This window comes from Eleginops maclovinus, chromosome 14 (assembly GCF_036324505.1).
Source record: "Eleginops maclovinus isolate JMC-PN-2008 ecotype Puerto Natales chromosome 14, JC_Emac_rtc_rv5, whole genome shotgun sequence".
Lineage (NCBI taxonomy): Eukaryota > Metazoa > Chordata > Actinopteri > Perciformes > Eleginopidae > Eleginops > Eleginops maclovinus.
In genome coordinates, this window is record NC_086362.1 from 14,307,448 (window position 1) to 14,334,116 (window position 26,669).

General features: G+C 39.7%; 1 protein-coding gene across 10 annotated transcripts in view; it reads left to right on the forward strand.

Moving 5' to 3' along the window:
* The window catches only part of ablim2 (actin binding LIM protein family, member 2), an 89,071-nt gene extending 74,500 nt beyond the window's left edge, over positions 1 to 14,571 (forward strand). For 8 of the 10 annotated variants that reach the window (XR_010167288.1, XR_010167287.1, XR_010167294.1 and 5 more), the window contains 8 exons: positions 1,497 to 1,604; positions 3,797 to 3,850; positions 5,571 to 5,608; positions 5,767 to 5,875; positions 5,993 to 6,051; positions 8,179 to 8,964; positions 9,062 to 9,142; positions 12,768 to 14,571. Coding sequence is in view for 1 of the 10 variants with exons in the window: in XM_063900510.1 (XP_063756580.1) it covers positions 1,497 to 1,604; positions 3,797 to 3,850; positions 5,571 to 5,608; positions 5,767 to 5,875; positions 5,993 to 6,051; positions 8,179 to 8,239; positions 8,957 to 8,964; positions 9,062 to 9,142; positions 12,768 to 12,881 (632 nt within the window). In the remaining 9 variants the exon portion in view is untranslated. The remainder of the gene's footprint in view (positions 1 to 1,496; positions 1,605 to 3,796; positions 3,851 to 5,570; positions 5,609 to 5,766; positions 5,876 to 5,992; positions 6,052 to 8,178; positions 8,965 to 9,061; positions 9,143 to 12,767) is intronic. The other 2 variants (XM_063900510.1, XR_010167292.1) reach the window with 2 other exon arrangements.
* Positions 14,572 to 26,669: the final 12,098 nt, after the last annotated feature.

Consider the following 26,669-nt stretch of genomic DNA (forward strand, 5'->3'; position numbering starts at 1 on the left):
AGAGTGTTTATTACTTTTGGCCTGAGGGTGCCAGTGACTCCATCACCTAGCCAGTCTGTGATGAAACAACATGGGGGGGACACACACAGGAAGTCAGCTCAATGTTAATGCATGTTAAAATCTCACACTGACAGCAAACACTCATAAAAACTACACATTACCACGTTACAACAAGACTACCCTTATAAAGCGTTTGTAATTCATTTATTAATTAGGTTGTTAACACTTTATAAATCATTTATAAGACAAGAAATAAACATAACATCAAGATGGATGGGGGGGAAGAAGACGAGGTAAGCTAGGTAGCCAATATAAGGCTTAGTCATCCTGCCAAATAGTGAGCCTGTGTTGATGTATGAAATCTATGTTAGAACTGGTTTATAAATGGTTCTTAATGATTAATAAAGTGTTTACAAACTAATTAATGACCTAATTATTAAGCCTTTATGAATCCTTTATAAGGGTAGTCTTTTTGTAAAGTGGTACCGACTAAACAAATGTCCTATACCCCATAGGGTTACCTTTAGTGGCGTTATCTTAGTGACAATGATAATAATACACAACAAAGTCATGATCTTCTGGTGTAAAACATTCAATTGATGAGGACACAATCTCCATCCCATCCCTACCAGTTTAACCAATGATCCGTAGTGCTACTGCAACAACTAACCCGGGCTAGTGCAGACGTGTTTCCGCACACTGAGCATTAGGTTGTATTCGAGTATAGAGACTCAAGAGTTTCATTTAAGCTCGTCTTTGACATTGATTTCAGAACGCTACTAGGGTCTTTTTGACAAATATCCACGATCGGCATCTCCAACTCTCTAGAAAATGTTTGCCACTTTGAAAGTTGGATAGTCTAAATGAGCAGTTGTACATCCTAACTGTTTCCAAATGGAGGTCCCTTGGGTCTGGGTGTCATTGGGTAAAACAGATCGAATTAAAAATTGAGATATGAAGTCTAATCCTACTGTAGGTAATAGCATTTAGCTTTGAGAGTACTGTTGCTTGGCAAGGATCGGACCAACATGAGGTCCGTTAGCCATCTAAAATGCCTTACTGTGGGGGGGTTTCAGATGTTACAGGTGGTCACCACCACAGGGCAAACTTGGGGTGTTCTGGAGGGATTACAACACTAGGAACAGGACCTGGAGATGTGGGGGGGATAAAGATTTGGGCAAAGTCACTATAGCCTAACTATATCTCTGAAATATAATGCTATGGGATGGTTTTTGTGTCTCATTACCTCAAAATTCGGTCAAACTGTAGGATTCTTTAGAAATACATCAAATACATGTTTTGGTAGAATACATACAGGTACAGTATATGGCCGGGTTATCAAGTCACCTGCATCAGCAAAACATTAACAGGTTTGATTTTTAAACGTTATCAATATGCTTACCATAATGCTGCCTTTTTGCCCCCCCAATACCCTTTGTGTTCTCCCAAACCCTTTCCCTTTTGCCTCTCATCTGCAATGCCTACCCAACTTGAAGGTAGTGAGAGTGGACGGAGCACCCCCAGCTTATCCACCTACTCTGATGGCAAATCCCCTTCCTCTACTTCAACATATGTGGCTGCTCCCCGGCATTTCCACGTTCCAGGTAGGCAATAACCACACCACTTGGCTTTCAACTCCTTCATTTCTCCTGCATCGTAACACATTATAGGGCTGACATCGGTAATACAGAGATAAGTGGCAAGGTAATCTACTACAAATATGTAAGCATTCGAACCATCAATTGTTGCCAACTGATTTGTTAACTATAAGAATCTCTTGAAGAAATGTATTATTTTGTAACTTGATACGAGTAGCATCATCTCCTGACCTGTGACTGATCTGTAAATCCACTTTTTCTACAGTACTGCTAAATGGTTCAAACTTCAGTCCATGGCAGTTAGAACAGATGTTTCACAAATATGATTTGTGATCAGATTAAACCGTTTTTTCAATGCATTGGACCCCTTTCTCAATTTCTGGAAACTTCACCAGCTATTACTATGCCACAGCTTTGGTATCTGTGGGTGTCAAGCACAGAAACAGAGCCTTTAACTCTATTTGTGACCTCAGCACTTTATATGTTGCTCCATGATTTGGTCAAACAGCGTTTCGAGGGGTTCGTTTAAAAAAAGAAATCTATCCATGTGTCTTCTAACTAGGGAACTTGGAGAAATGGAAATGCTTTAGATGCACAATTTTGTCAGCATAATGATCATTTTCATTGAATCAATCCAATCTATAAAAAAACAAACAATTACAGTTTTCCACATGTACATGACTAACAGTGAATAACTGTTATAAAAGACTGTATAATGTGCATTATGTCTCATGCCTGGTATATCCATCATCACTTGTTGTGTCTCACTGAGGAACATTGGTTTGATCCAACATACAACAACATTGTTTTGCAGAGGAGATCACATTTTAAAAGCCAATAATTATCCACTTCAAAAGCTGTCATTGTCATTGTCCATTATGCGTTTTATTGTGAGTCATGTCTCTGCTGTGGGTTAATGCGGGACAGCTGTTTCTAAGCATCTCTCTGGGTCCACTGATACTCAGATGGATTAATTAGATCAACCTTAAAGGAATATACTGTCAAACATTATCCTCCATCACCTAGCAGAACCAACAACTCTTTAATTATGTTTACATGTTTACTCTGTTGTTGTTATGCTTTTACTATTAATAAATAGTCTAGTTGCCAGCTCATTGAGTCCTATTGGGAACCCGGAAATGTTGTGTACCCCAAAGCTTTATATTAGAAATGTAGAGTACAGGTCCCCAGCACATAGAAACTGCCGGATGCTAACCTGCATATGTTGGGCAGTTTGCACAATGAGCCTAAGTTGTGTTGATTAGCTTTATAGCCAACGTGGACAATAGTTTAAAAATGGCTCGGCTGATTTGGATAATTCTGGAGTGGTTTTGGGGGTTATTGAGGATGCTGAATGCAATTCTCACATTTTCAGGATAAACAGTGGCAGTTTTAACCAGAGAGTGGCGATATTTCTACTCCCAGTAGGAAGATTTTTAATATTTAGGGGACTCTAGATCAATTGGATTGGACAGATTGCCTATTTATTTATTTATTGTCCGCCATAGAGATAATCATTTTTAATGTGTGCTCTCTATATCCAATGGTTGTAACACCACTCATGGTAGCAAAGATCAGCCCAAAGACAGTACAAATATGGCCACTTTCTGGTTTAATCGGCTATTTTTTATCCTGAAAATGCCAGAAACGGATATAGCATTCTCAATAACCCCAAAGACCACTCCAAAACGTTCAAATATGTCAAGCCATGTTTTAACTGTTACACTGGCTATAATGCCCTTCGGTTTCTACGTGCTGGGGGCCCGTAATATTCATTTCTAACTTAAAACTTTGGTAATCAACATTTTCGGGTTCACTAAGCTGGCGTCTAGACTAAAAGGTGCCTTTTTTGATTCAGAAATCTAAAACAAATGCTAATACTGTTTGATGCCTGGGGACCATGTGTGGTTTCTTATACTATTGAATTGTTTAGCATCAATTAACCTCTAATTCAGCGAAAGGCAATATTATTGATATATTTTTGAATATGTTGCATGAATAATATTGTATCTGATTTGCAATTATAAAAAAATGACAATGTCTTGATTTTTAACCAAATGATACTGCGGCCCCTTTTTTACCTCATCCCTCAAAAACTGCTAACTCATGCTTCTTTTTCTCCATTCTCTTTCTTTCTTTCTCTCCCTCCCATGTTGGCTTCTTCCATTTTCTTTCTCTGCGTCTGTTCACATCTTCAGAGACTCTGGTCAAAGATAATATCTATAGAAAACCCCCCATCTACAGACAGCATGGTACAGTCTCCTCCCTCTTAACACTTCCTCCTCTGGTCTGGTCTCTGCACGATGTGTTGCATGCCAGTCAGTTCGTCATGGTTACCCCTGTTCTCATGTGTTTCTCAAAGGCCTGCACTCCTTTAGCAGAATCCATGCACAGGGCTGGTGTGAGAGCACCGAGGTTATGAAACTATAGCACTATTGACCCTGGCCCCACAGGTTGAAGCATTTATGTATGTTGCAATTCTAACCACACTCTAATAAGTGATGTCAGTAGGGATGTTTTGTGTTAGTTGGCGAATGCAAGACACTTTCTGTGACATCATTAATCTAAGTTGTGCCAGATTCAAACATGATTGAAAGTGTCTTCTTCTCTGTGCAGCCGCAGTTGTTGGCTCGATGTTAGTGTATATTTACCCTACAAGAGGGAGCAGAGAGTTCTTCCCTCTAGTTACATATCAAGGTTTGATCTGACACTTTGATTTCAGAGTTTTATAATCAAACCCATTTGGGACTGATTGTTGGAATAAAAGCTCTTAACTGTGCCCCCCCCCCCCCCCCCCCAACTGAGCATGCATGTCTCTGCGCTCATCGCACCAGCCCATTTGTTGGTTATGTCGTGACTGTGTTTCCCTGTGAGCAGTTGAGCACATGATTCACTGTGTATGGTGGCATCGCTGTTGTACCCGTCACTGTTTCAGTTGTGTGTGTTCTTCCCTCAACATTGTTTGTGTGTTCCCAATTTATGATGAGCACTTCTCACTGTCGTTGTCCTCAAGATATATGTGCACATGACAAGGTCACTCCAAACAGCGTCCAAAAACTCTCATCAGCTACATGATCCGAGTAAACATTCATCTTTAGTGGATATGACGGGTGAATCAGCCGCAGACAGCACAGACCTACAGATGGATGAAACTGCTCTAGCATCTTGAGTGTGTGTATTCATGCACACATGAGGTCACTGACAAGGTGTGTGCTGTCTGCCAAAAACTGGGGGGTGGGGGTATTTATCTTTATTATCCAGGGTAAAGACTGTATCTAACGATGTAACCTTGGAGTTGTGTAAATGGACATTACATGGACAATGGACTGCCCTTATTTGTGTGGGGGAATGTGAATCAGTTAACTGATCAAAGATAACCCTTTTTACCAAAGTGATCTCGATAAATCTGTGCTAATGCTTTAGCATGCCTTTTGTTAGCAGATGCGTTTACCATTGACCAAAATAAATTAAATCGAGCTTCATTTTTACAAACAAATTCATGCCGTCCAAATCATTTGGAACTGGTCATTCATGTGCAAAGATTCACATCATGTGAACACGAAAGGTGTTCCTCGCTTTAATGTAATTCAGTTTACATTTTTGGGATTGAGATCATGGATATTTGAACATAATTTTGTGTCATTGCTGTTCCTCACAGAGAGCAGGACAGGACTGAGACACTTTATGAACTGTGTTACTAAGCATTGTTTATTCATTTCTTTCTCATAACACTTACTGGATCCTGTAGTTATGGACTGGAAGCGACAGCACATTAAGTCAAAGTCTAAAAGTCTAGTGGCTCAGTAGCAGAGATTTCCGTGATTTCTAAGTCCAGGACGAGATGAACCCTTCTATAATGTGCCATGGTTAGAGTCGATGTTGTTGAACCTCTGGCTGCTATCCACCCAGCTCCATGTAAATAGCAGTGCAGCACAGATGATCCAGCACATTAACATCTGACTGTGTTCACAGCTTCTAGAACATCCTGGCAGGATGGGGAGGATAGTAAGGTGGGTCTACGTGTGGATGCGTGTGTGTTTGTCTTTCTCTTTTCAAGGCATTTTCCTAAACTTTACAAATACTGTACATCCATTTACTAATTCATTAACTCATACTGTGCCATCATCCATCACTTTCACCCCCCTCCCCTCTCTGTCTCTCGTCACAGAGGACCAGTTGGATGATTTTAAAGAGCGAGATAGATGGACACATGGGCCCCGATGAGCTGGACCCCTGCAAGTCCACCTGCAGTCTGCCCACCGACACCTCGCAGCCCAGTGAGTACATCCCAAATTCAGCCTGGTGTCATTCACAACATCAAACAATATACATATTGACAGATAGCTCAAGCATGAATGAGAATATTGATGATCTATGTTTCTTTATCTTGGCAGATTTCCCCTACAATAAGACTGCATCATTACCCGGCTATGGAAGGAACGGCATCTACAAGGTGAGCTGGGGGTCGGTAGGAAATGAGCACATACTTTAAACAACTGTGCTTCAGAAATCAAATTAGTCCAGCAGCGGGGAAATGTACATTGTTACAGCAAAAGTGACATAACAGATAAAAAGGCAAGCAAATATAACGCAGCTAACGTGTTAAATATAGAGAAATTACATGTTAAATTACATGTTAACAATAAAATACAGACAATTAAGTACTAATCGCAGCATTGGTTTGAGATACTAGAATTAATATCTTCTGCACATGAAAATGATTATTGTTACTGCACAGTAGAATTGCCAAAGGAAGTGCATACTGTATATTGCACTTCCTGTAACTGAGACAGATATTCCGAAAACTATCGATGAAAAGTATTTTTCATCACAGCTAGGGCCGTGTAACTTTTGTGTGTATTTTAATATTGAAAGATTGAACCGCACACAGATGGGTCATAACATTTCTCTTTCACATCACACAAATGTGTTTTAATTACCTGTGAGTTTGTGAACATTCTCTCTGGTAATCTGACCCTTTGGATCCCAGCTATAGTTTGATCCTCAGAATTGACAAAAACACCCACCAGAGCTACTCATGTAAAACCCAAATTAAATAAACTATAGTTGTTTCCTTTACCCATTTTTGAACCTTCCGATCAGGAAATGAACAATGTTTTAAATGTAGAATCAATCAGCCGAAATAACATCCTCACCCTATCACATCTCCACCCGCCTCACTGTCCCTGATTTCTGACCCTACATAACTTCAGAGACAGGAACCAGCATAACTTCACCTCTGCTGATTTGACAGTGAATCATTCATAAATTCCAAAAATACAGTATGTAGTGCTCTGAAAGTGCTCTTATTTCGACATGTATTCTCTGATTCTGTAACCTTATGTTGTTCTGGGTGTTGCGGTTGCTGAATTTGTAATAGCACCCTCAATTCCCGTTGTGTGGCTTGGGTGTCTGACTAGAACATTTTCCGTAACTTCGCCATATCATCAATATTTCAAGATGTGTTCCACGATCAATTGGTCCAACAATAACATTGTTCTGCATGGTGTTGCTGGAGATTTACCTTTGTGACTCGAATGAGGTGAGCCTGGGTTGGTGCTGATGTTTTGCAATAAGAGGACATTTGAATGTTAGACTGCTTCTTCAGAGAAGCGGCTGAGGTGTTCGGAGGATCTTGATGTTTTGTTTGTGATCACTAGTTCGTGCTGTGCCGAATCCAAGCGCTCAGCAGCTGTGCAATAAGAGTCAAACAAGCCTCTATTTTTTCCGTCACACTTTCCTCTGCCTCCTCCACCCTTTACTTATCATCACAGGAACATCAAAGTAGCATTTGAACCCATTTGAAAGGGTTCTGCAGAGCCTTTCGCTTTCAATATGAGTATCACTTTGACTCCACACAGACAGGGCTCTGGGTTAGTCTATCATCCACTGATGCTGCTTTCCCCTGTTTGTCTGTTGTTGGAGGACAGGCAAACAAAACAGGAAGAAGGAAATGAATGTTCAGGATTCATTATTGTTGGAAAATAAAGATGATGGTATAAAGATATTTTTTATTGGGTTTTTGTTAGCGCTTAGTGGAGAAATTATTGTCTAGGTCATAGACTATTGAACAAGTTTCCATCAAACATCCACTTACTGGAAGAGGGCACTTACCAAAGCAATTTTGACCTTTGTTTAAAAAAAATACTCTTTATTGAATTCAACAAATGTCAACAAAAGACACAACCATGCACACAACTCAGAAAAATGCTTACCTCTCAGAACTAAGTCTTTCAGGTCAAAAGGTAAATAATCAACCCTAACCAGACCCTCATAAACAGCCCGTCATTGCCCCTGGAGATAGCCTGTAATCTTTCACGGGGGAGAGTTTTAAAAATCTTCCTATACCAAAGGGTAACTTTGTTTTGCCCTTCATCCAAACTCAGTAATGTGAGCTCACTATCAGAGCAGTGTGTCATATTGACTTCCTATTGGTCAACCAATGGGATCAAAGCAGAGGCAGAACAGTGAAACCCCGGCTCTAAAGGAGACCAGCACGGTTCTTGGCAACATGAAGAAGGTCAGGGCATGTGAATGATGTCTGAAGGGTGTGTTTACATGTGTGTATGTGTTCCTATAGGCTGCTGAGATGGTGGAGGATGAAGCGGACCCAGACTCCCAAAGCTGGGGAGGCATGAGAGGTGAACAATGTTTCTCTCCTGTTCTGTGTTCTTTTCCTCCTAATGGAAGGATTTGCAAGCTTTTTCATTGCTGTCAGTGCTCCAATTGAACATTTAAAATACAGACTATACACTTAAGCCCAAAACCTGCAGACATTTGGACGGTAGACTTTGTAATCTTTTTGACCCAGCACTTCCACAATTCTGAACCAGTTGTGACAAAACAATAGTAAAAGTGCTGAGCGTCTTAGTGTTGTACTTCCTATGGATGTAGCAACAAATACATGGATGTTTATTATGGAAAGAAGAACTCCCAAAAATAATTTCACAATGTTACAAGCCCAAAAGAGACCCTTTCCCTCCAGATAATACTGCTATTTAAGACTCTTAAACTGGTAGATGTAAAAGGCCTGTGTCATCTTTCCCTCAGTACATATGGGTTATGGGAGTTTACAGTCCCTGATTACATTGTGACCAATCATGCAGCGCCCTGCAGCTCTGGCTCCAGATCAGTTACTGGAGGTAACAATGTAGAGGGGTGATGTCATCTTTCCAGCTGCAGAATTATTGGTGTGTGTGTGTGTGTGTGTGTGTGTGTGTGTGTGTGTGTGTGTGTGTGTGTGTGTGTGTGTGTGTGTGTGTGTGTGTGTGTGTGTGTGTGTGTGTGCGCACATTTCAAATACAAAGGTATTTTTCCAGGAGATTAATTCTCTCTTTCTCTCTTTTCATGCCTCTCAGAATACAAGGTAAGATTTCCCTCGTCATTTGTTAATACATTACAAATAACAGTCCTGGGTGCTTAGCCTAATAAATCTCCCACAATGCTTACTTTCCTTGTGCCAGATCTACCCTTATGAAGTTCTGGCAGTGACGCATAGAGTGAAAGTGAAGCTTCCCAGAGACGTGGATCGCACCAGACTGGAGGTGAGCTCTAATCCTCTCCCTCCTTTAAAGCCTCTGAAAAGTAAAGGCTCTGCACAGTTGAGACAGGAAGAATCAAGTGTCAGCCAGTCCTTCATTTCTGTAAAGATGGTTTCCAAATGGTCTCCTTTTGTTTTTCTAAACAATGGATAACTCTGTGGCCAATAATATGTGTACAGGGGTGTCATTATTGGCTCCGTGCCAGAGAGCAGCTCTGGCTGAAAAGTGATCCCAGACAAATAAAACCATTCTAGTAGAAACAAAATAGGAAAACCACAAGGAGCTTATATTCAATGCTACACCTACTGTACGTAATGCCCACAGGTTCACATTCTAACCCTGTGCCCAAATTATTTTTAGACTCAACATCCTTCACTTTTCTTAAGAAAACCTTTAAATAGTTTTCTTTTCCAGAATTATATTTGTGACACATTGGAAATGCATTCAGAGCATCATGTGAGGATAGAATTGGCAATACATTGAATTGATAAGTTGAATTAATAAATAACCATGGGAGAAATGTAGATTATACTGACTGTTTGATGCTTGTGAAAATAAATGTTTTAAGGGGTTTAACTCGGGGGGTAAAACATCAATGTTGAGCTCCTTAATGCTACCTTAAAGCAGCTGGTCATTTCACCATTAAGCATCATGGTGCTATTTGCGTGAAGAAACTGAAGCCTTGAGTTTTATTTAGATGAGATCTTTTATTTGTCAGTATTAACAATAATGTTCTGTCCCCCTCTGGCATTAATCACAGCCAAGTGAGTCCCCACGGACTAATGCTGTGGTTGATCTGGTGAGGATCCTGAAACCAACAGAGGCTATGAACAGCAGAATAACGCCTATGCTTTTGGAACACGGTGTTGAGCTGTGATATATGGGTAATGCGAATGGTCGTGGGGTTTTTCTTGCTTGCGGCGACAGGCCAATTTTATAATAAAATATTATATAAACTCCCTGTGAATCTTTGGCGACATATTGGTGAAATATAATAATTAAAGATAATGTAGACATGCATTTCACAGGGGTCTACTCAAAAACATCTGGGCAAAAAGTAAGAAAAAAACCCTTTCTTCAGTCCTCTTATAGTTCAACCTCTGTTTAGCAACCATGGCTTCTGATCCCTGACCCCAGAGTGCTGCTGGTTTGCTCAAAATAATCAGCGGCTCAACCAAAATCAAAAATCAAACCCAAGCCAAGACTGAGACACTTCATCAGGAGGCAACACAACCGAGTGGGACATTTCTGACCAGTTTCTAGTGGCGGCTGTAGGAGGAGGTGCACACAAAGATCCATCAGGAAGCTTTAGTGCACAGACATCATTTAAAGAAATAGTTAGACAAATATGAAACAAGAGTGTTGGAAATAAATAGCTTGAAATGAGAAGAATGATACTCTATTGATGATAGAAGCTCAGGATGTAGTTGAGGACTGGCTCACAGACTGGAAGCAGGGTCTGTCCTCAAGCCGAGTTACAGTGTCTCCCCTGTCTGTCTGCACACTGTTATTGTGTGTGTGAGCTTTCTAAGCTAGTGTCTGTTATCTCTCCACACACACGCTGTGTTGCCAACATAACGCTGAGTTGGAAGCTTTTCAATCCAGGCTGTAAAAACTGTTATTTGATCAGTGTTGCTTGGATTTGACAGCCTACTGTCTGTGTGAGGCTACTTCTCATGAGAGGAGCTTTTAACTTTAAGTAATTTAACTAAAAAGCAAAAGCTGAACTCTGAAAGTTTTAGTTCAGTTCTGTCTTCTCTCTTTTGCCACCGTATTGACTGGTTGGTTCATCATATCTGAAAGTTGAATGATGATTGGATTGTCCAAAATGTACTTTAGAGCCTGGCACTGCACACATTTACCTTACGTTGCTTAAATGTTGTCCTTATGTAAGTGAGTCTTAACCTAGTTCCATATGATTTTGCATTCTTAAGCTAGAACCCGACTGATTTTCATGGTGCAAAACACATCCTATATAAACTCAGAATAACACCTACTTTAAAGCTTACTCGGGAACTTCTTGAAGCAATATGATTGGTGCAGCCTTGGTTTTAAGACCACGAGCTTACTTAACCTTTTAACTTGTCAAAGAAAAGACTGAAAGAAGTGGTTATGCAATACAAACGATGCTTCCATTATCTTCAGGAAATGATCAAAGAATAGTAGGAATAGGAATGTTGCATTACCCTAAATGTCTTGATCATAGTGATCTTATTCTTTGTCATTTATCCATCGTGTTCTTGATCTCTCAGCATGGCAGGAGGGAGGGTCTGAATGTTTTTCCCTCCACATTCCTGCTCTGTTGCTATAGAAACCAGGTGATTGGCTACCACACCAAAAGAGCCTGCCTCTTATTTACTATTACTGTCGTCATAGAGGAGCCAACTGATGTGCACAGTGCAGCCAAAGTTTTTAAAAGTCTGTTTGTTTTTTTCTCATTCTAACCTAATATCTTTGTTCCAAACTGGGTTCGGATTGAAGTTTTGTTTGGAGGAACTTCTTGGAATTTGAAATGTCAAAGACAGAAGACATCATAACGCCTGGTTATTTGGAGTAACCTTTATTTAGTATTGTGTGAGTAAAGGAAAGCCGGCCTGTGGCTGGAATGATTTCATTGATTCAGTTTGAAGTTTCAATTGATTGAAGAGCTCAAGACATCTGGTTCATTTGAGTTCAGCCCGCTGAAGAACCATCAACATGCTGGTGCCATCACTGGACTGCTGGAACATATGGCAGTGAAAATTAAACTGAAATAAACATTTACATTATCAGTTCACTATTAGAGAACACAGAGCACATATCTAAATACACCTATACCAAAATATATTTCTATGTATGCGCCACGCACTTTTAAATAAAAATGTAAACTTTCTTTTAACCACATTTAAAGTAAACCCTGCTTTGTAAAGATAATCCACTTTAATCATAGGAATCACAAAAAGTCACATATGGATATTTTGCAAAAAAATAACACTACCAGCCAACTGTGGCCCGTTGTCCAATGGCCCTCAGCAAATTCTAAAAGTATAATGGACCATGGCCCTCACATGAAACTTGTGTTATCTTATGTTGTGGTTCTTAAATATAAATGTTAAAGTATATCACACAGTATGTGTTAATAAGCGTAGTTTTTCAAATAAATGCTGTCCATCTTAGTTGATAATAAAAGCCCCATATCTTATTTACATAATATTCAACAAAATAACAAAATTGAAACCCAAATGAGAGCTGTGATGTTGCTGCTTTTTCTTAAAGGATATTCAAATATTTAGCATCATTTACCTACATCTGATTGATTTTGCTAACTTATAACTTAACCTATAAGGCAATATACCACACCTCTAGTGAGGGCCCCAGCCCTACATATATATTTCTGTATGTGGCCCTCAGTGAGAAACGTTGGTACACCCCTGCCTTATACGGTCAGGACACTGTGGCATTAAGTTGAATATCTACTGAAACTTCTTCTAACCCTGGTTGACAGATAGATTTCCTTCAGCGTTTAAAGCAACTAGTTGAGTGTTGGTAGAAGACAGTGCCAAAATCCAGTCTCAAAGTTGTCCTTATGAGTAGTGAGGGCCGTTGCTTAAAAGTAAATATGTTTTCCTTTTGTGTGATGCTTTTGCAGAGACATCTATCCCCTGAGGACTTCCGACAGGTGTTCTGCATGACACTGCAGCAGTTTGACCGCCTGGCCCTCTGGAAGAAGACCGATCTGAAGAAGAAGGCACGTCTCTTTTAAGAAAAGAAAAGTGTCTCAAAAAGCATCCGTCCTGTGTTCCTGGAAACCGAAAATAAACGCAACCCATTTGAATAATCTATATATGCACCGCCGTGATAGCCCTACTTTCCACCTGTAAAACTCCATGCCATCTGCCTGATGCCACGGACAGGCACTCCCTGTGGAACCATGTTAAAGCAGCATCTGAAACTTTTTGTATGCACTGTGCTCCGAATGTGTGACTGACAACTCTACAGATGAGGAGCTGCGTTTGCATGGCCTGTGTTGATGCTCCTTGTCTGCATCCCCCCAACCCATTTCCATGCTTTCAAACAACATGTCTAAATAAACACATTGAAAATAATTGTGGTGCAGGACTACCCTCAGCTTGAAGTGTTTCTGATTTTCTGATGTGCAGCTTCTTAGACTCTGTCTGTCCGGACTTATCTCACCTAACATTTTTTATGTTTTTTTTATCAGCAGTTTGTTTCATCATCTGTCTCTACATAACATTGTCTTGCTACTCTGCTTTTTCTCTCTTGCTGTCTCTCCATTATTTAGTCATCATTACATTATGAAGTCATTTTATTTGAACCGTTGCTTTAAGGCAGTAAGGCGCCCTTTGACTTGAAGAACAAAGACGAGCATACGAGAAAGCGTCAGCTTCTGTGATCTCTTTCTTTAAAAACGGTCAGAAAGCACCTTATCATACACTGTCTTCCTCGCTGATTAGCTTTGATATGTGTTCTCTTCTCTTATGCAAGCATCCCATAAATCAGCACTGAAAGGAGAGCCGAGGCTGGACATGGCAGTACATCACAGATAGAGAGGGGGTGTCAAACAGGAGGAGGCCCTGCAGAAAACATTTATTACAGGTTCAGGGTGTGCAGAGGTGTCCACAAACAAATGAAAATATTTTTTATAAGCTATTTTTGACTTCTGGAAAGTACCATTAAACAGTCATGAGTGTAGCTGAGAGAACTCCTGATTTGTTACCGGGGGAAAAAAGCCCAAGCTGACTTTGTTAAGCTTCAGATACCTGCAGCAGCACCTATGCACAATAGGTGGGAATTAGCTTGATGCTCTAGCTGTGTTATTTCCTCCTCGGATAGATATTTACCTCCTGTATATGTTTGTTGTTTGAAAGCTTTGTTGCATACAGTAAAAGCTCCACATTTAAGCTGAAGTTCATAAGCTTTGCTTGATGATTTCTGGACTGCAAAACTTGCCAACATACGTACTGCAGTATGTATCTGAACATATACTGGACATATACCAGATATATTTGCAATATTTGTCACCTTACAAGCCAATGTGTATAACTCTTCAGGCATGCATGAGGGTGGGAAAACGGGGTTTGTCCACTGATCGCAAACTGCAAGTGTATGAAAACATTATCAATGTGTTTTGAGTGATTGATTATTTAAATGGCATTAACTGAAATGCCCAGGTCAGCTGCTTACATTAGCCTGTATTATGTATTTATTTAATTGCATTAGGAAAGGATTTTATTTTGAAATCTTAAGGGTATAGTGTAGAATGAATAACATCCTGGAGAAGATGGCTTTTGAAAAGTAACATATCGACTTTTGAGTTTAATCTGAGTGTCAAATCATGTTTGCTCCTGTAAGTAACACACTAACTGTTGTCATAAAGTGTCATGTCCTCTTTCTAATATTCATCTGCTATTAAAGTGCTTTATCCAAACTAGTCCCTATGGGTTGAAGTGCTTGAGTTGGTTTCATTGTTGCCCAAAAAAAATAATCCATTCTTATGAATTGACCTTTCAGTGTGCAAGAAATAGGTGTGTGGATGTTTTGTAGGGTGGAGAATTGAGTTGAGTGAGACTTGTACATATTGTCAGCGCTCATATGGATCACATGGTTCCATCTGGCATTCCATGCATGTACATTTACCGATGGACACATCACGTTACATTTGCAGCATGGAGAATGTATGAGAATGGGGTAGCAGCAACAAGATGCCGAATTGGTCAGCTTGGGAGGCAGCCAACTGCTGACTGTTGCTAAAAGAATTGCTGGTCTCCAGTAACACAAACCACTACAGTGGGAATTACATTTTAAACATGAAATGTAGTAGTCTATATAAATGTACTTGCAGAATAATTACAGGTGATAAGCCTCAGATTTGTGAGCATTCCGTTAGCATAACATCAGCTATCTTAACTTTGTCCGGATGTTTGTGTAGTTGTTATTGGGTCTGTACATTTGAAGGTCTTACACCGGTTAAAGGTGTAAATTAGGACACTGATCTCCAAAAATTAAACATTTTCAAATGTGCCATTCCAGTAACTCACTTAAAACTCCAGCTGCCGACATCAAAACCAATGATTGGTGGAAAGTTGTCAAGATACTTTGACCATTCTTCTCTTAATTCATTTTAAAATAATACCTCTGTCAAAAGCCTCTCTTTGTAGACATTGCTATTTTGGGCTTAACTTATACATTTTGGAAGAAATACAGCTGACAAGCTATGGATATTGTAGCCTGCAGTCGTTGCTATCCTTCAAAGATGGCTGCGTCGCCCAAGAATGCGACACGGTTCCCATTTCCTATTATATTCATGTTGATCATGGCTGAAACAACTCTCCTCACATAACCTCTTTACACAACCATTTTATACTTTTTTTTTCTTACCGGAAAACGAGCTAGAGGTGCGTACATCACCAAATATATCTTGTTTCATTTGCAAGAACGGTGCACCTGGTCAGTGTTTTCAACCTTTCAGGAGCCGCGGTACATTTTTTAAACTCGAATAATCCTGGCAATAACAGCCCCCCAAAAAAGCTACAAATCCTCACATTGTAGCGTGATGCAGCGCATGAAATGACCATTTATTGACAAGTCTCTCAATGTCTTGATACTCACTCAGTGTGAAACCTGGGCCTGTTAAGAAGAACACAAAGCTGATATTCTAAAATAGTCCGTGCTTTAATTTTAGATTTGGAGAGCTTGTTGGGGACACAGCACTGTTCCCAAAAAAATGTTCACTGCACCAGGTTATACCTGAGAAAGAGATTGAAAGTCATCAAATAAGTACTAATATAAGCAGTTCAAATTAAGCCTCCAACGTGAATATAGTCAAACAAAGTATTGCTACATCAGAATATAGTTAGACAAAAACCTGACTAGTTTGAAGAGGGGGTGAAGAGGTGCTCTCCCTGGATGGAAACAGCTGGGTGCATCACACATCTCAGAGCACCCGGCTCTGCCTTTACTTTTGATTTCAAGTGTATTGTGCTCATAGATAAGTATGGATTATATTTCACATCATTAATCCAAATCTGGAGGCAATTAATAAATGTAGCGGAGTAAAAGTACAAAGTAGCAAACAATGTAAATACTCAAGTAAAATACAAGAACCACAAAATTGTACTTGACTAAATCTACTTAGCTACTTTATACCACTGGTTACAGCGACAGAGGGCTAGAAGCGAAACCCCGTGTGGTCCTCTCTGACTTAGCTAGCAAGGTCCCACATGGCTAAGAAGCACCACGGACCCGCCTCTTGTAGCGGAGACCTAGCCTCCAATTGGCTGACACTGCTGTCAATCACTCCCTGGGTTGACAGGCACACCCACCCTGCGTCTATTGTCACCGGTGTGAGGAATATACTGAATATCTCCAACATGGAAAAGGAAGAAAACGTCAAAGGTGAGCCTCTTTCACACACTTTGTGAAGTTAGCATTAATGTTCTGATGTTCACTGCTGCCGTTTATCTCTGTGTGTTGTTAACGCGCTCTCTGACGAGTTCTTAAGTGGATTCATTCAGAGATGAGTGATTTAGGCTTTTATTTTATGTAGACATTTAAAGAAAAAAGCCGTTTCTTATAATATTGAAAATGCATTCCCATGAGCATGTTTGTCTCAATAAGTAGGCTGCCCTAAAGTAGTGTCTATCCAACGTGTGTACTACTTTCTTATTTGTATTGGTCCAGTTACAGTCCTACAGTGTGATGTAAGGTGATGGATGTTCTATTAATTGGTGGCACTGCCTTTTAAAATGAAGTTCACCTAAATGTTGATTTAATAGCATCCAAGCATCATTCTTGTTATTGTATTACTATAACCGTAACATACCTTAACATACAGTACCCCTATTAATACCTATTTTATTTGTTTTTAATTTAATTTAAACCTTATTTTACAGCAGGCTGGAATAACGGTAGCTGTAGTAAACATGTTTTATTGGGATGTACAGATGAGTTAGGAATACCGTGAGAGTCAGTGCTGTGAATGGTGAGGGATACAAAGGACCATGTGGGGAGAGGAGAGACAGCAGGGAGAGGTGGAGGAGGGCGGGGTGATTGATTGGCTGAATGACTGAGTGGGGGAGTTAACTCTGGGCTGGAGGCTGCAGGCTGCTCCAGCATCAGCAGCTCTGCAGGAGGGGTGGACCAGCTGGGAGCCTCCCCCAACTCCCCTTGCTGTGACCTCCAGACAAGGATATATTGTATTGAGAAGAAAGAAGCTAAATAGAAATATGTTTCAAATGTATAACTTTTGTAGGCCTACATCTTTATATTGAGGATGTTAAGATATTCAGTCAGGGCTGCAAAAAATGTAATGCCACACATTCAGAGCGGGGCGTGCCAGCTGCTCAATGCTGTCCAACAAATACAATTATTCAAATACAGCAGGCTGGAACTGGTAATAGGATAAAGAAGAAGGAACCCTTACTGGTCCCACAGAGGGGAAATTTTACATTCTGCATTTGACCCATCCTAGTGTTAGGAGCCGTGTGGGCTGCCATATGTACGGCGCCCAGTGTAGGGAACGGTGCCTTGCTCAGGGACACCACGGTAGCACTTTGTCTTTCGGGGACTTGAACTGATGACCTTTCAGCTCCAAGGCCAAGTCCCTATGGACTTCGCCACCACCGCCCAATCAAATGACAACAATGGAAATGACTTTACAATTAGCCACCACCATTGGTCATCTATCTAAATGTACATCTAGCCTAGCCTACAGATTTCTTCAAAAAAGAAAATTATAATGTTTACAATCATCAACAAATGAACATATTACAATCAACCAATTATCAGAATAGTGGCAGGCAACTTTTTCTCAATCAACTAATCAATTCATTTACTAATCATGTCAGCACTATTGAAAAGTTACATGTTGTGCACCGACTGTATTATACAGACGAAACAACTTTATATTTTGCACAGGGATTCTACAAACCTTTGAGAATTAAGAGCATTTTACAGTAAATGTTACTATCCATTATATAATCCTCAAACCTTAAATGTTGTCAACAGAAGTAAAAGAAACTGATAGTACGGACACATTCAAAACCAAAAAGGCATTAACCTCTCCATACTCCCTACCTTAGCTGACCTGTCTTATAAATTATAAGTCCATGAACTCTTTGAAATTGTTCAGTGTGTGTGTGTGTGTGTGTGTGTGTGTGTGTGTGTGCGTGCGTGCGTGCGTGCGTGTGTGTGAGTGTGCCTGTATTCCCTTGGTTGCTTGGAAGTCCATGCCAACTCCACCACGGCCAGTCTCCATGTGACAATGGACAATGGCAGACCGACTGTAAACATCCTGCTGGCTTATGAAAAGAAAGGAAAACTGGAGGGGGTTGGACTGCAATAGAGACATTTTCATCCCATAATGTTTTATTGCCATCGTGGGACAAAATAAGATCAGTAAAATCTTCTATTTGCACACTTTTAAATTGTTTTGATAAATTACTGAATACTTTCTGGCCAATAAATATCTTAGCATGCTCCTTCACTGTGGATCAGCTGGAGAACATGGTGTCACAGCTGAGACCATGGGGTAAACACTGCTGCGATAAACAACATACTGCAACTGTTTACTCAAGTTCCTTTTTTTATGTGTGTAAGGAGACTCACAAAGTGTCAGAAAATACACAATCTATCATCCCCACAATGCAGTCACGAGCTGAATCCCCTAACAATTTCATGTAAAACAGCAGCTTGGGCTCTAAACAGTTGTTAGAGATTCTTAACAGATATATTGAACTTATTTGACAAAATGTTACCAAAAATGTTTTTTCCTGATCTTTCAGAGCTATATAATATCTTGTAAACACAAACGAGGTTTCTGTCTGTCACACACAATACACATGAAGACACACACCTTGTTAAATGGTGTATATCAGAGCTCATTTGGGGGGAAAAGCTACAAATGTCATCGTAGCATCTCTAATGCCATTAACAAGATAACACATTTGGTATTTTATAATTGTGTATGCACACAGGCTTCATCGAATGAGCGCTGAGCTTTCTGAGCAGCTGGCTCTTTATCCCAGGCTTGTCAATACTGTTGGTTCTGCTGATGACATCATTACCATTGGACATCTGGTTCCAGTGTGTGTGTGTGTTGATGCCATGGTTACAGTGTGAGCTGAGATTTGATATGCAGCAACCCCCCCCACCCCCACCCCAGTCAGTGTAGCCCATGATGTGTTTAGTGTATCCCTCATTTTTAACAGCATTACATCTGCTTCCAAAATATTATTCTCTGAGTGACATCATCAAGCGGGAGGGGAGGTTTTATGATCCTCAGTCTGTAGACATAAGGTGTTATTGCAGTAATAGTTGTAACAAATAATTCCCCAAGTCTAAACTTTTTCCTTTGATCCTCTCCTCCCTTTGTGTCTGCTCCCCCCAGCACATTGTCTCGTCTCTAGTCTTCAGCCCTTCAGCTTTTTCTGTCTCTGCTCTCCTTACAGTATTTGTATCCCACTGTGCCTTGCTGTAGGCCAACCTTCCCAGCCTGCCGTCGCCAGTCAATATCCCCTCTCTCTCTCTCTCTCTCTCCCTCGCTCTTTCTCTCTCTCAAAACCTCGCTCTACCGTGAGGGTCCAGGTGTTTGCCTGCAGGTGATGACTCTGCGCTCACAGTCAGGAGTGATGAAGAAGAGAAAATAAAGAAATATTTGATCTGGGGTGTGTTGTCCATGTTACATTCACACACACACTTTTTAATCACATCTATTTTTATGCATGTCTGTCTAGCCACAGTCATTCTCATTAAGATTTTTTTTTACTGGAATTAAGACCCTTGATAAAGCTGTTTCTTTTCCAGCTCTCACATTTTTGTAAATAAAATAAAAAGGAAACAGTTATATAGACACTCCATTGAGGAAATTATTTGTAATATAACATTCACTGACTTGAAAGTGAACATATTTCTATACAATCCACACTCTGACAAGGCTGGTAAATATGACCCAACTGCTTTGTGTTCTTTTATTTATGGAGGCAGGTTTGCTAAATTAGATCTAACTGAAAACACATTTTAGTACTGACAAAGGTTAAAAAACTTTTGATCAGTGCACTGCAGGAAGTCCTTCCTCAAACCCTTCCTTACTGCACTCAGCTGCATCTCTAGCTGTGGTTACGGCACTGATCAGTCGATCTAAAACCCGCGGTCAAAAACAATTACTACACTACTGATTGTTTCACTATTGTTACACCTTAACTCAAATATTGCACAAAAGAAACCTATGTGTGTGGGTGAACCAATACAATGGGTAGAGAAAGAGGGCTCAGAGGGGATTCATCAGAGCATGTGTGTGTCCTGATCCGTCTCTCTGCCTGTCAGTGCTTGTGAGAAGACGCAGACTAAGTGCAGGATTGCAATGCCGGCTTCACAAAGCCAAGGTTTTCAACTTCAAGTCCGTACACGACCGGAATCTTTGGCTCACAAGTAATGTGTTTGGATAGTTCAGCGTCTGTCAACACGAGTTCAGCAAACCATCAGTCCCTTTCTTTCCCTCACACCTTCTGGAGTATTGGTGGAGTTGTTTACCAAATGTTTTTAGCAAACAGCAATGTATATCAAATAGAGAGCTTCTGGTGTTCTGCATTAGTCTTAATGTTTAAAGGTCTAATGTGAAAGTTTAGCTGTTCTCTGGTTAATGTGCAGCTGTAGTTCCAACATCTTCAGCAGTGATACATCTTAACTTTATCAGATTATGTCACATTTATTCCAGTAGTCACATTCTTAAGATCAACTTTCATTAATATCATATAAAAAACGTAAGCCTTAGCTTTTCAGGGCCTTGTATCAAATACAAACAACAAATTCCCAATCCACTGCATCACAACAAGAGGTGTTAATCTGTGGAACAACTGTAATGATGAGCTGGAATACTGTGAAACTTTATTGAAACTAAAAAAACAATTTACTACAACAACTTTAAATGGTTATGAGCAGGACTGATGATCTCAGCATTATTGTTTGTCTTTGATGATTTTTTTGGTTTAACTGTAAAGATTATTTTATTATTATTATTATTATTATTATTATTATTTTATTATTATTATTATTATTTTATTATTATTATTATTATTATTATTATTATTATTATTATTATTATTTTATTATTATTATTATTATTATTATTTATTCGTACTGAACTCTGTAGGACTTTCAATTAGCAATGTTTGCTAGAGGGGGTAGGACTAGAAAAGCTTTCATGCTTCTTCTTGCCCCTTTTGAACAAGTACTTTATTATTTAGGCTTAATAAAATCTTTGTTAACATGTTCAATAAATTGATTCCATAATCTGCACCATCTTGACATCAAATTTTGGTTTCCAAAAAAAGAAGCAACAAATGAGGAAACTGATAAGTTTGACATACTGCTGGACCTTAAATAATGGAGGTGGTTTGTTTAAACATATGTGTGCTGAATATTTGCACACAGGATAAAGCAGATTGTCATCAGTAAAGAAAAACAGCAGACCTACAGACTGTATCTCTGACACTTCAACATCACAACTGAGTCAGGCCAGCTGTGTTTCCGTTTGAAAACAGATTGGGATATAGGATTACACACACACACACACACACACACACACACACACACACACACACACACACACACACACACACACACACACACACACACACACACACACACACACACACACACACAAACACACTCCAGCACCTCAGGCAACAAAACTGATAGCATGATGGAACTTAAAAGTCAGCTGCAAAGGAAGGTATGTTACATAATGACATCACCCAACTGCAAGGCTTTGTGTTGGACTGATTATTCATTTCATGTAGGATAGGAGTCAGCTCTTTTTATGATCTTGCACTGCTTCCACATTTCAACCCTGAAATGATGAAATAAATGAGGAATTGTTTTCTTTTATAAAATCTTATTTTGTGATAGTTGCCATCCGTTTAATGTGCAAGAGGTTAGGTAAAATCCTTCGGTGTGTTTTGCGGTTCTATCTTCTACGTGTCAGGTTGGAATAAGAACAGTGCCTGGGTTTCAAAGTCAAATGTCAAAGTCCACGTTATTGTCAAAGTTTCCACATGTGTTATACATACAGAAAATTGAAATACCGTTTCTGGCAGTCCCAAAGTGCAAATATAAAAGAACATATAACATAAAAAGACAAGAGCGTGTTTAGTGCATTTATACTTTATGTAGCTCTTGTGAGGAATTACGGAAAATGTGTCGTTTGCATTTGAAAATTCAAGTAAATGCAACTCAAAAAGAGCAGGGGGAAAAGCATGATTATACTTTTTATTAACTAAAAGAATTGGGAGATGGTCAGAAATACCTTTCATCTGATAGAAACGCCTGATAAAGCTAATGCATCTCATAAAGCTGAAGCCTGGCTGCATTGATCCCTCACAAAATCAGGAGAAAACAAACTCCATGTATTTCTCTCCATGACAGGGAGATGAGGATGAGAAAAAAGTAGTTGTTTCCTTTGATCAGATACATAATAATAGTGGACAAACACATTTATTAGTCAATGGAAGGTTGATGATTCACTCCACTGTGCTGAATTGTTCTAGGTCAATAAACTAAACACAAATGGCATATCTGGCGGTGTCTGAGTGTGTATTAGTGCTGTAAAAGGACTATATGAAGGCAGTGCATTGACCATGGTGAGGCAGAAATATGTTCAAGTTAAGAATACCGTCTGGCTCTCCGGGTTTAAAGGTGTGCAGAGTGGCTGGGCAGAGCGTGAAGGTGTGTTGGTGTTGATTCCTTGAGCCAAAAGGGCCCTTGCTCTCTATGAATGGGATATGAGTGAGTGAATGAAGACTGTGTACAACTTGTGGCTTTGAAGAGTCGCAAAGATTGGATAAAGAGCGATATAAATACAGACCATTTAGACCATTTAGATGAATAGGTAATGTTGAATAATTAATTAGTCAACATTAGCTTAAGTATAAAATGGTGTGTGTGTGTGTGGGTGTGGGTGTGTGTGTGTGTGTGCAAGCTTTTTTAATGTGTAAAGGTTTAAGATGTGGAGGAAACTAACAGATGAATGTGTTGTGAGTCACTGTCTGAAGGGGTATGAGCTGCCTGTTGATGTGAGTGTGTGAATGTGTGTGTGCATGTTAGTCTGGAATTCAGCAGGTTGGTACACTTTGTCTCTCTCTCTTCATCCGTGCTCAAAATCAAAGTCAACTTTATTGTAAATCTTTTCATTAGTGTGTTAATATACAAAACATATAGAATATGTATATACATACACTCCTATACACACAACTTATATGTATACATAAATATATATACACACATGAAATACAGTGAATATATACAAAATAAAGAACATTTTAAAAAACAGTTCCTTCAAAAGTACGGAGTCGGATATATATAGAGATGTAGTACAAAGGATTGTGCAAATGATTGTCCGTAGCAGCGTAGGGAAAAAAGCAGTGTAGAAAAAAAGTGTCTTCACCTGAATCTCAGATAGGGTCTTTGATGTGGATTATTTACATGGTAATTCCAAAATGAAAACATTTCTCTGATTGCAGTGGCTCAGTAAGTAGGGACTTCGGTCTTGGGACCGAAGGGTTGCCGGTTCACGTCCCGATCGGACCAAAAAAAAAAAATGGAGTGAGCTGGTAGCTGGAGAGGTGCCAGTTCTCCTCCTAGGCCACTGCCGAGGTGCCCTTGAGCAAGGCACCTAACCTCTATCTGCTCCCTTGGTGCCGGGTACCTGGCTGCCTCTCTGCTCTGCCACCTCTCCTCTGCATGTGGTTGTGTGTGCATGTATTTCCTCTGTGTTTGTGCATGTATATCCTCTGTGTGTTTAATGTGTGTCAACACAACAAAGTAGAGAAAGCAATTTCCCTGTAAGGGATTAATAAAGTATGTCTTCTTCTGATGGAGACACAGTTTTCTCAGTTCCATTGTTTTTTCACCGGCAGTTTTGTTTTCATGCTTACAACCCACAGAGACCGACCTCCAACCGGCCCTCAGCGGAGATGCTCAAACACCACCGTCAGCGGTGTGTTTTAACATATTTCAACTCATTGTGTTGTGTGTTTGAGTTCAGTTTGATTGCTCACTAATTGCTGGCTTTTAGGGGTTTTAGCTCCAGGGACCTCCAATCAGAATAAAGGACATGATATGAAGCCTGCTGTTTCGTTGTTACCTTGATAAACCTGTATGATTATTGCATTTTCACTTAATAAAGCAGGTGTAATAATAACTGTCAGATTTCCAACTATCATTCCAATAGTTTTGTATGAAATGATTTCCAATAGTCCTCCAGCTACCTCTGCTTCAGTCCTTTATTGTTATAGTTTACATAGTCTCACCTCTTGTCTCCCTATCGCTGTGCTCCTCAGAAACAGAGTGGGATGAGTAATGATGAGAGAAAGAGATATTTAAAATCTGGTCAACTCCACATCCACCACCAACCTGACCACCAAGCACCCCCCACGTGTTAGTGATGATGAGATGGAGATATAGGGATAAAAGAGCCATATATCCATAGCGCCACAACCAAGAAACAGAGAGAAATGGTATGGCTTGGGTTTGTTCCAAAGTAGAATCTTTTAAAGACAAGCAGATGGTGTTTCCACCTGGCTTGCCTTCAGGGACCGTTGAAACTAGAGTAGTGAGGGTGGTGTTGCACCCAGCTTGTTTCAGAAGCTAGCCGCAGTTTGCTCAATGATTCACAGAGGCTAGAGTTGAAGACAGTCAATATAGAAGGTGTTTCACTGTCTTTGAAATCGAACTTATTTTAGCCAATCGATATGGGGATTTGACCCTTTTTTTATGCCCTTAAATAAGTAGCCTTCAGCGTCAAATATATATGAAATATAGATTAAAATCTACTCGCCACTGTTACGAGATTTCCTTCATCAGCTATTATTTCATTAATATTTATATGTTGACCTATCATACCAAGAAATACAGTAATGCTAAATTATTATTGTTTCTCCCAAATATTGTTGATGGGCTTTCTTATGTGCTCACCATTTTGACTCAAATGTTTTGTGAATCTTTATCATATCTCTTTAGGTGCATTTTGGACACATAAGATATTAAACCAATAGCCAAACCCTGTGCCTTAATATCTTTGAATCAGTTAAATTAACTGAACAGATCATAATCATATTTCTTATTGTGACATATATGTCACTCTAGATTTTACGAGACATTTTTAGGTTAAAGTGACAGAATTGATGTCACATGTTTTCACTTGTTTTTTTCATATCAACTTGACCAACAAATGTTTGCACAGGGTTGAACAGGTTAAATTTAATAAATGACTTGTTATGTAAGCATAATTATTCCTAAATGGCTTGAATATTATCTTTAGCAACAAAAAACAATCTTTTGAAATGTAGCTCGTTCAGTCCCAAGAGTTGGCCTGGCACACACACATCGGGCATCATGCAATCAAATCAGCTGTGCTGCTAATCTTTGACATATCCAAGATTCTAAAAACCACCAAAGCCCCATCCCCCTTCTATTTGTTTTTTGTGTGTTTTTTTGTAATGAATAATGAACTAATTCAAATAATTCAACAGGCATTTCATGGGTGAAATTCCTGAAAATGATTGAATGTTTGCTATACATTTATGTATGGGGTACATTTTGGCCACAAAGCTGTCCAATGGGTAGTACATTTGAGGATGGCACAAGGGTTAAAGATCATGTATCACTTTATGTTTACCCTTTGACCCTGGGAACGTGTGTACGTATGCGCAGTTTTTTTCAGGCCGAATGGAACCAAAACAAAAGGATGGGCCGATGAGGCAGTTCTGCCATCTTGTCCAGGGACAACAGCTTTACTGTGATTGCTTCAGAGAATGATAGTATGTGTATGTATCACTGTTGATGAGGGTTTTCTGTTCAGCATGGGGTGGTCAGCACATAAGATTTAGTTTTCAATAGGACGTACTGAAGATGAGCCGACTATCCCCCCGAAAAAGAAATTGAAGAATTCACACCACAAAGAAAAAGCCAGTGAATGGTACAGAACAGCCAAATCATTCAATAATAATCGCTATGATCTGTTTGTCTGTCACAGATATTGCTAACATTATTAGCAGTGATGCTAAAAACAACTGTTTAGTAACTCTATGGCACACAGTTTTATTATTATGACATTTCAGTGTCACTCTAGCTCCTTAGAGGTAGTTGGCAACGTGCCATTAAATAAAACCCCTGGAAACTTATTAAAAACTATTCATCACGTACCTGTGCCAGCCTGTCAGTGTCAGTGATGACTAGCACTCTGGCTGGCTGCCTTTATTTATTTAGAGTTAGGGACCATTCACAATAAGACATTAATATTGTACAACAAGAGGAAATCTATCATGCCAGGTTGTAGCTGTTTGCTCCTTTGTGGCCTTTTCCATTTAAAAGTCTTCCTCAAATCTTGTGAAAATCATGGTGTAAGGTGGACGCCTTCATTTGGCTGAACTCTGTTTGGCTGATACCTGTGTAAGGCCTACAGCTGATTTTATGGATGTTCTAAAACCTCAGCTACTAAAAGAACCTCATTGCTAATCAATTCCTTTGCAATTTA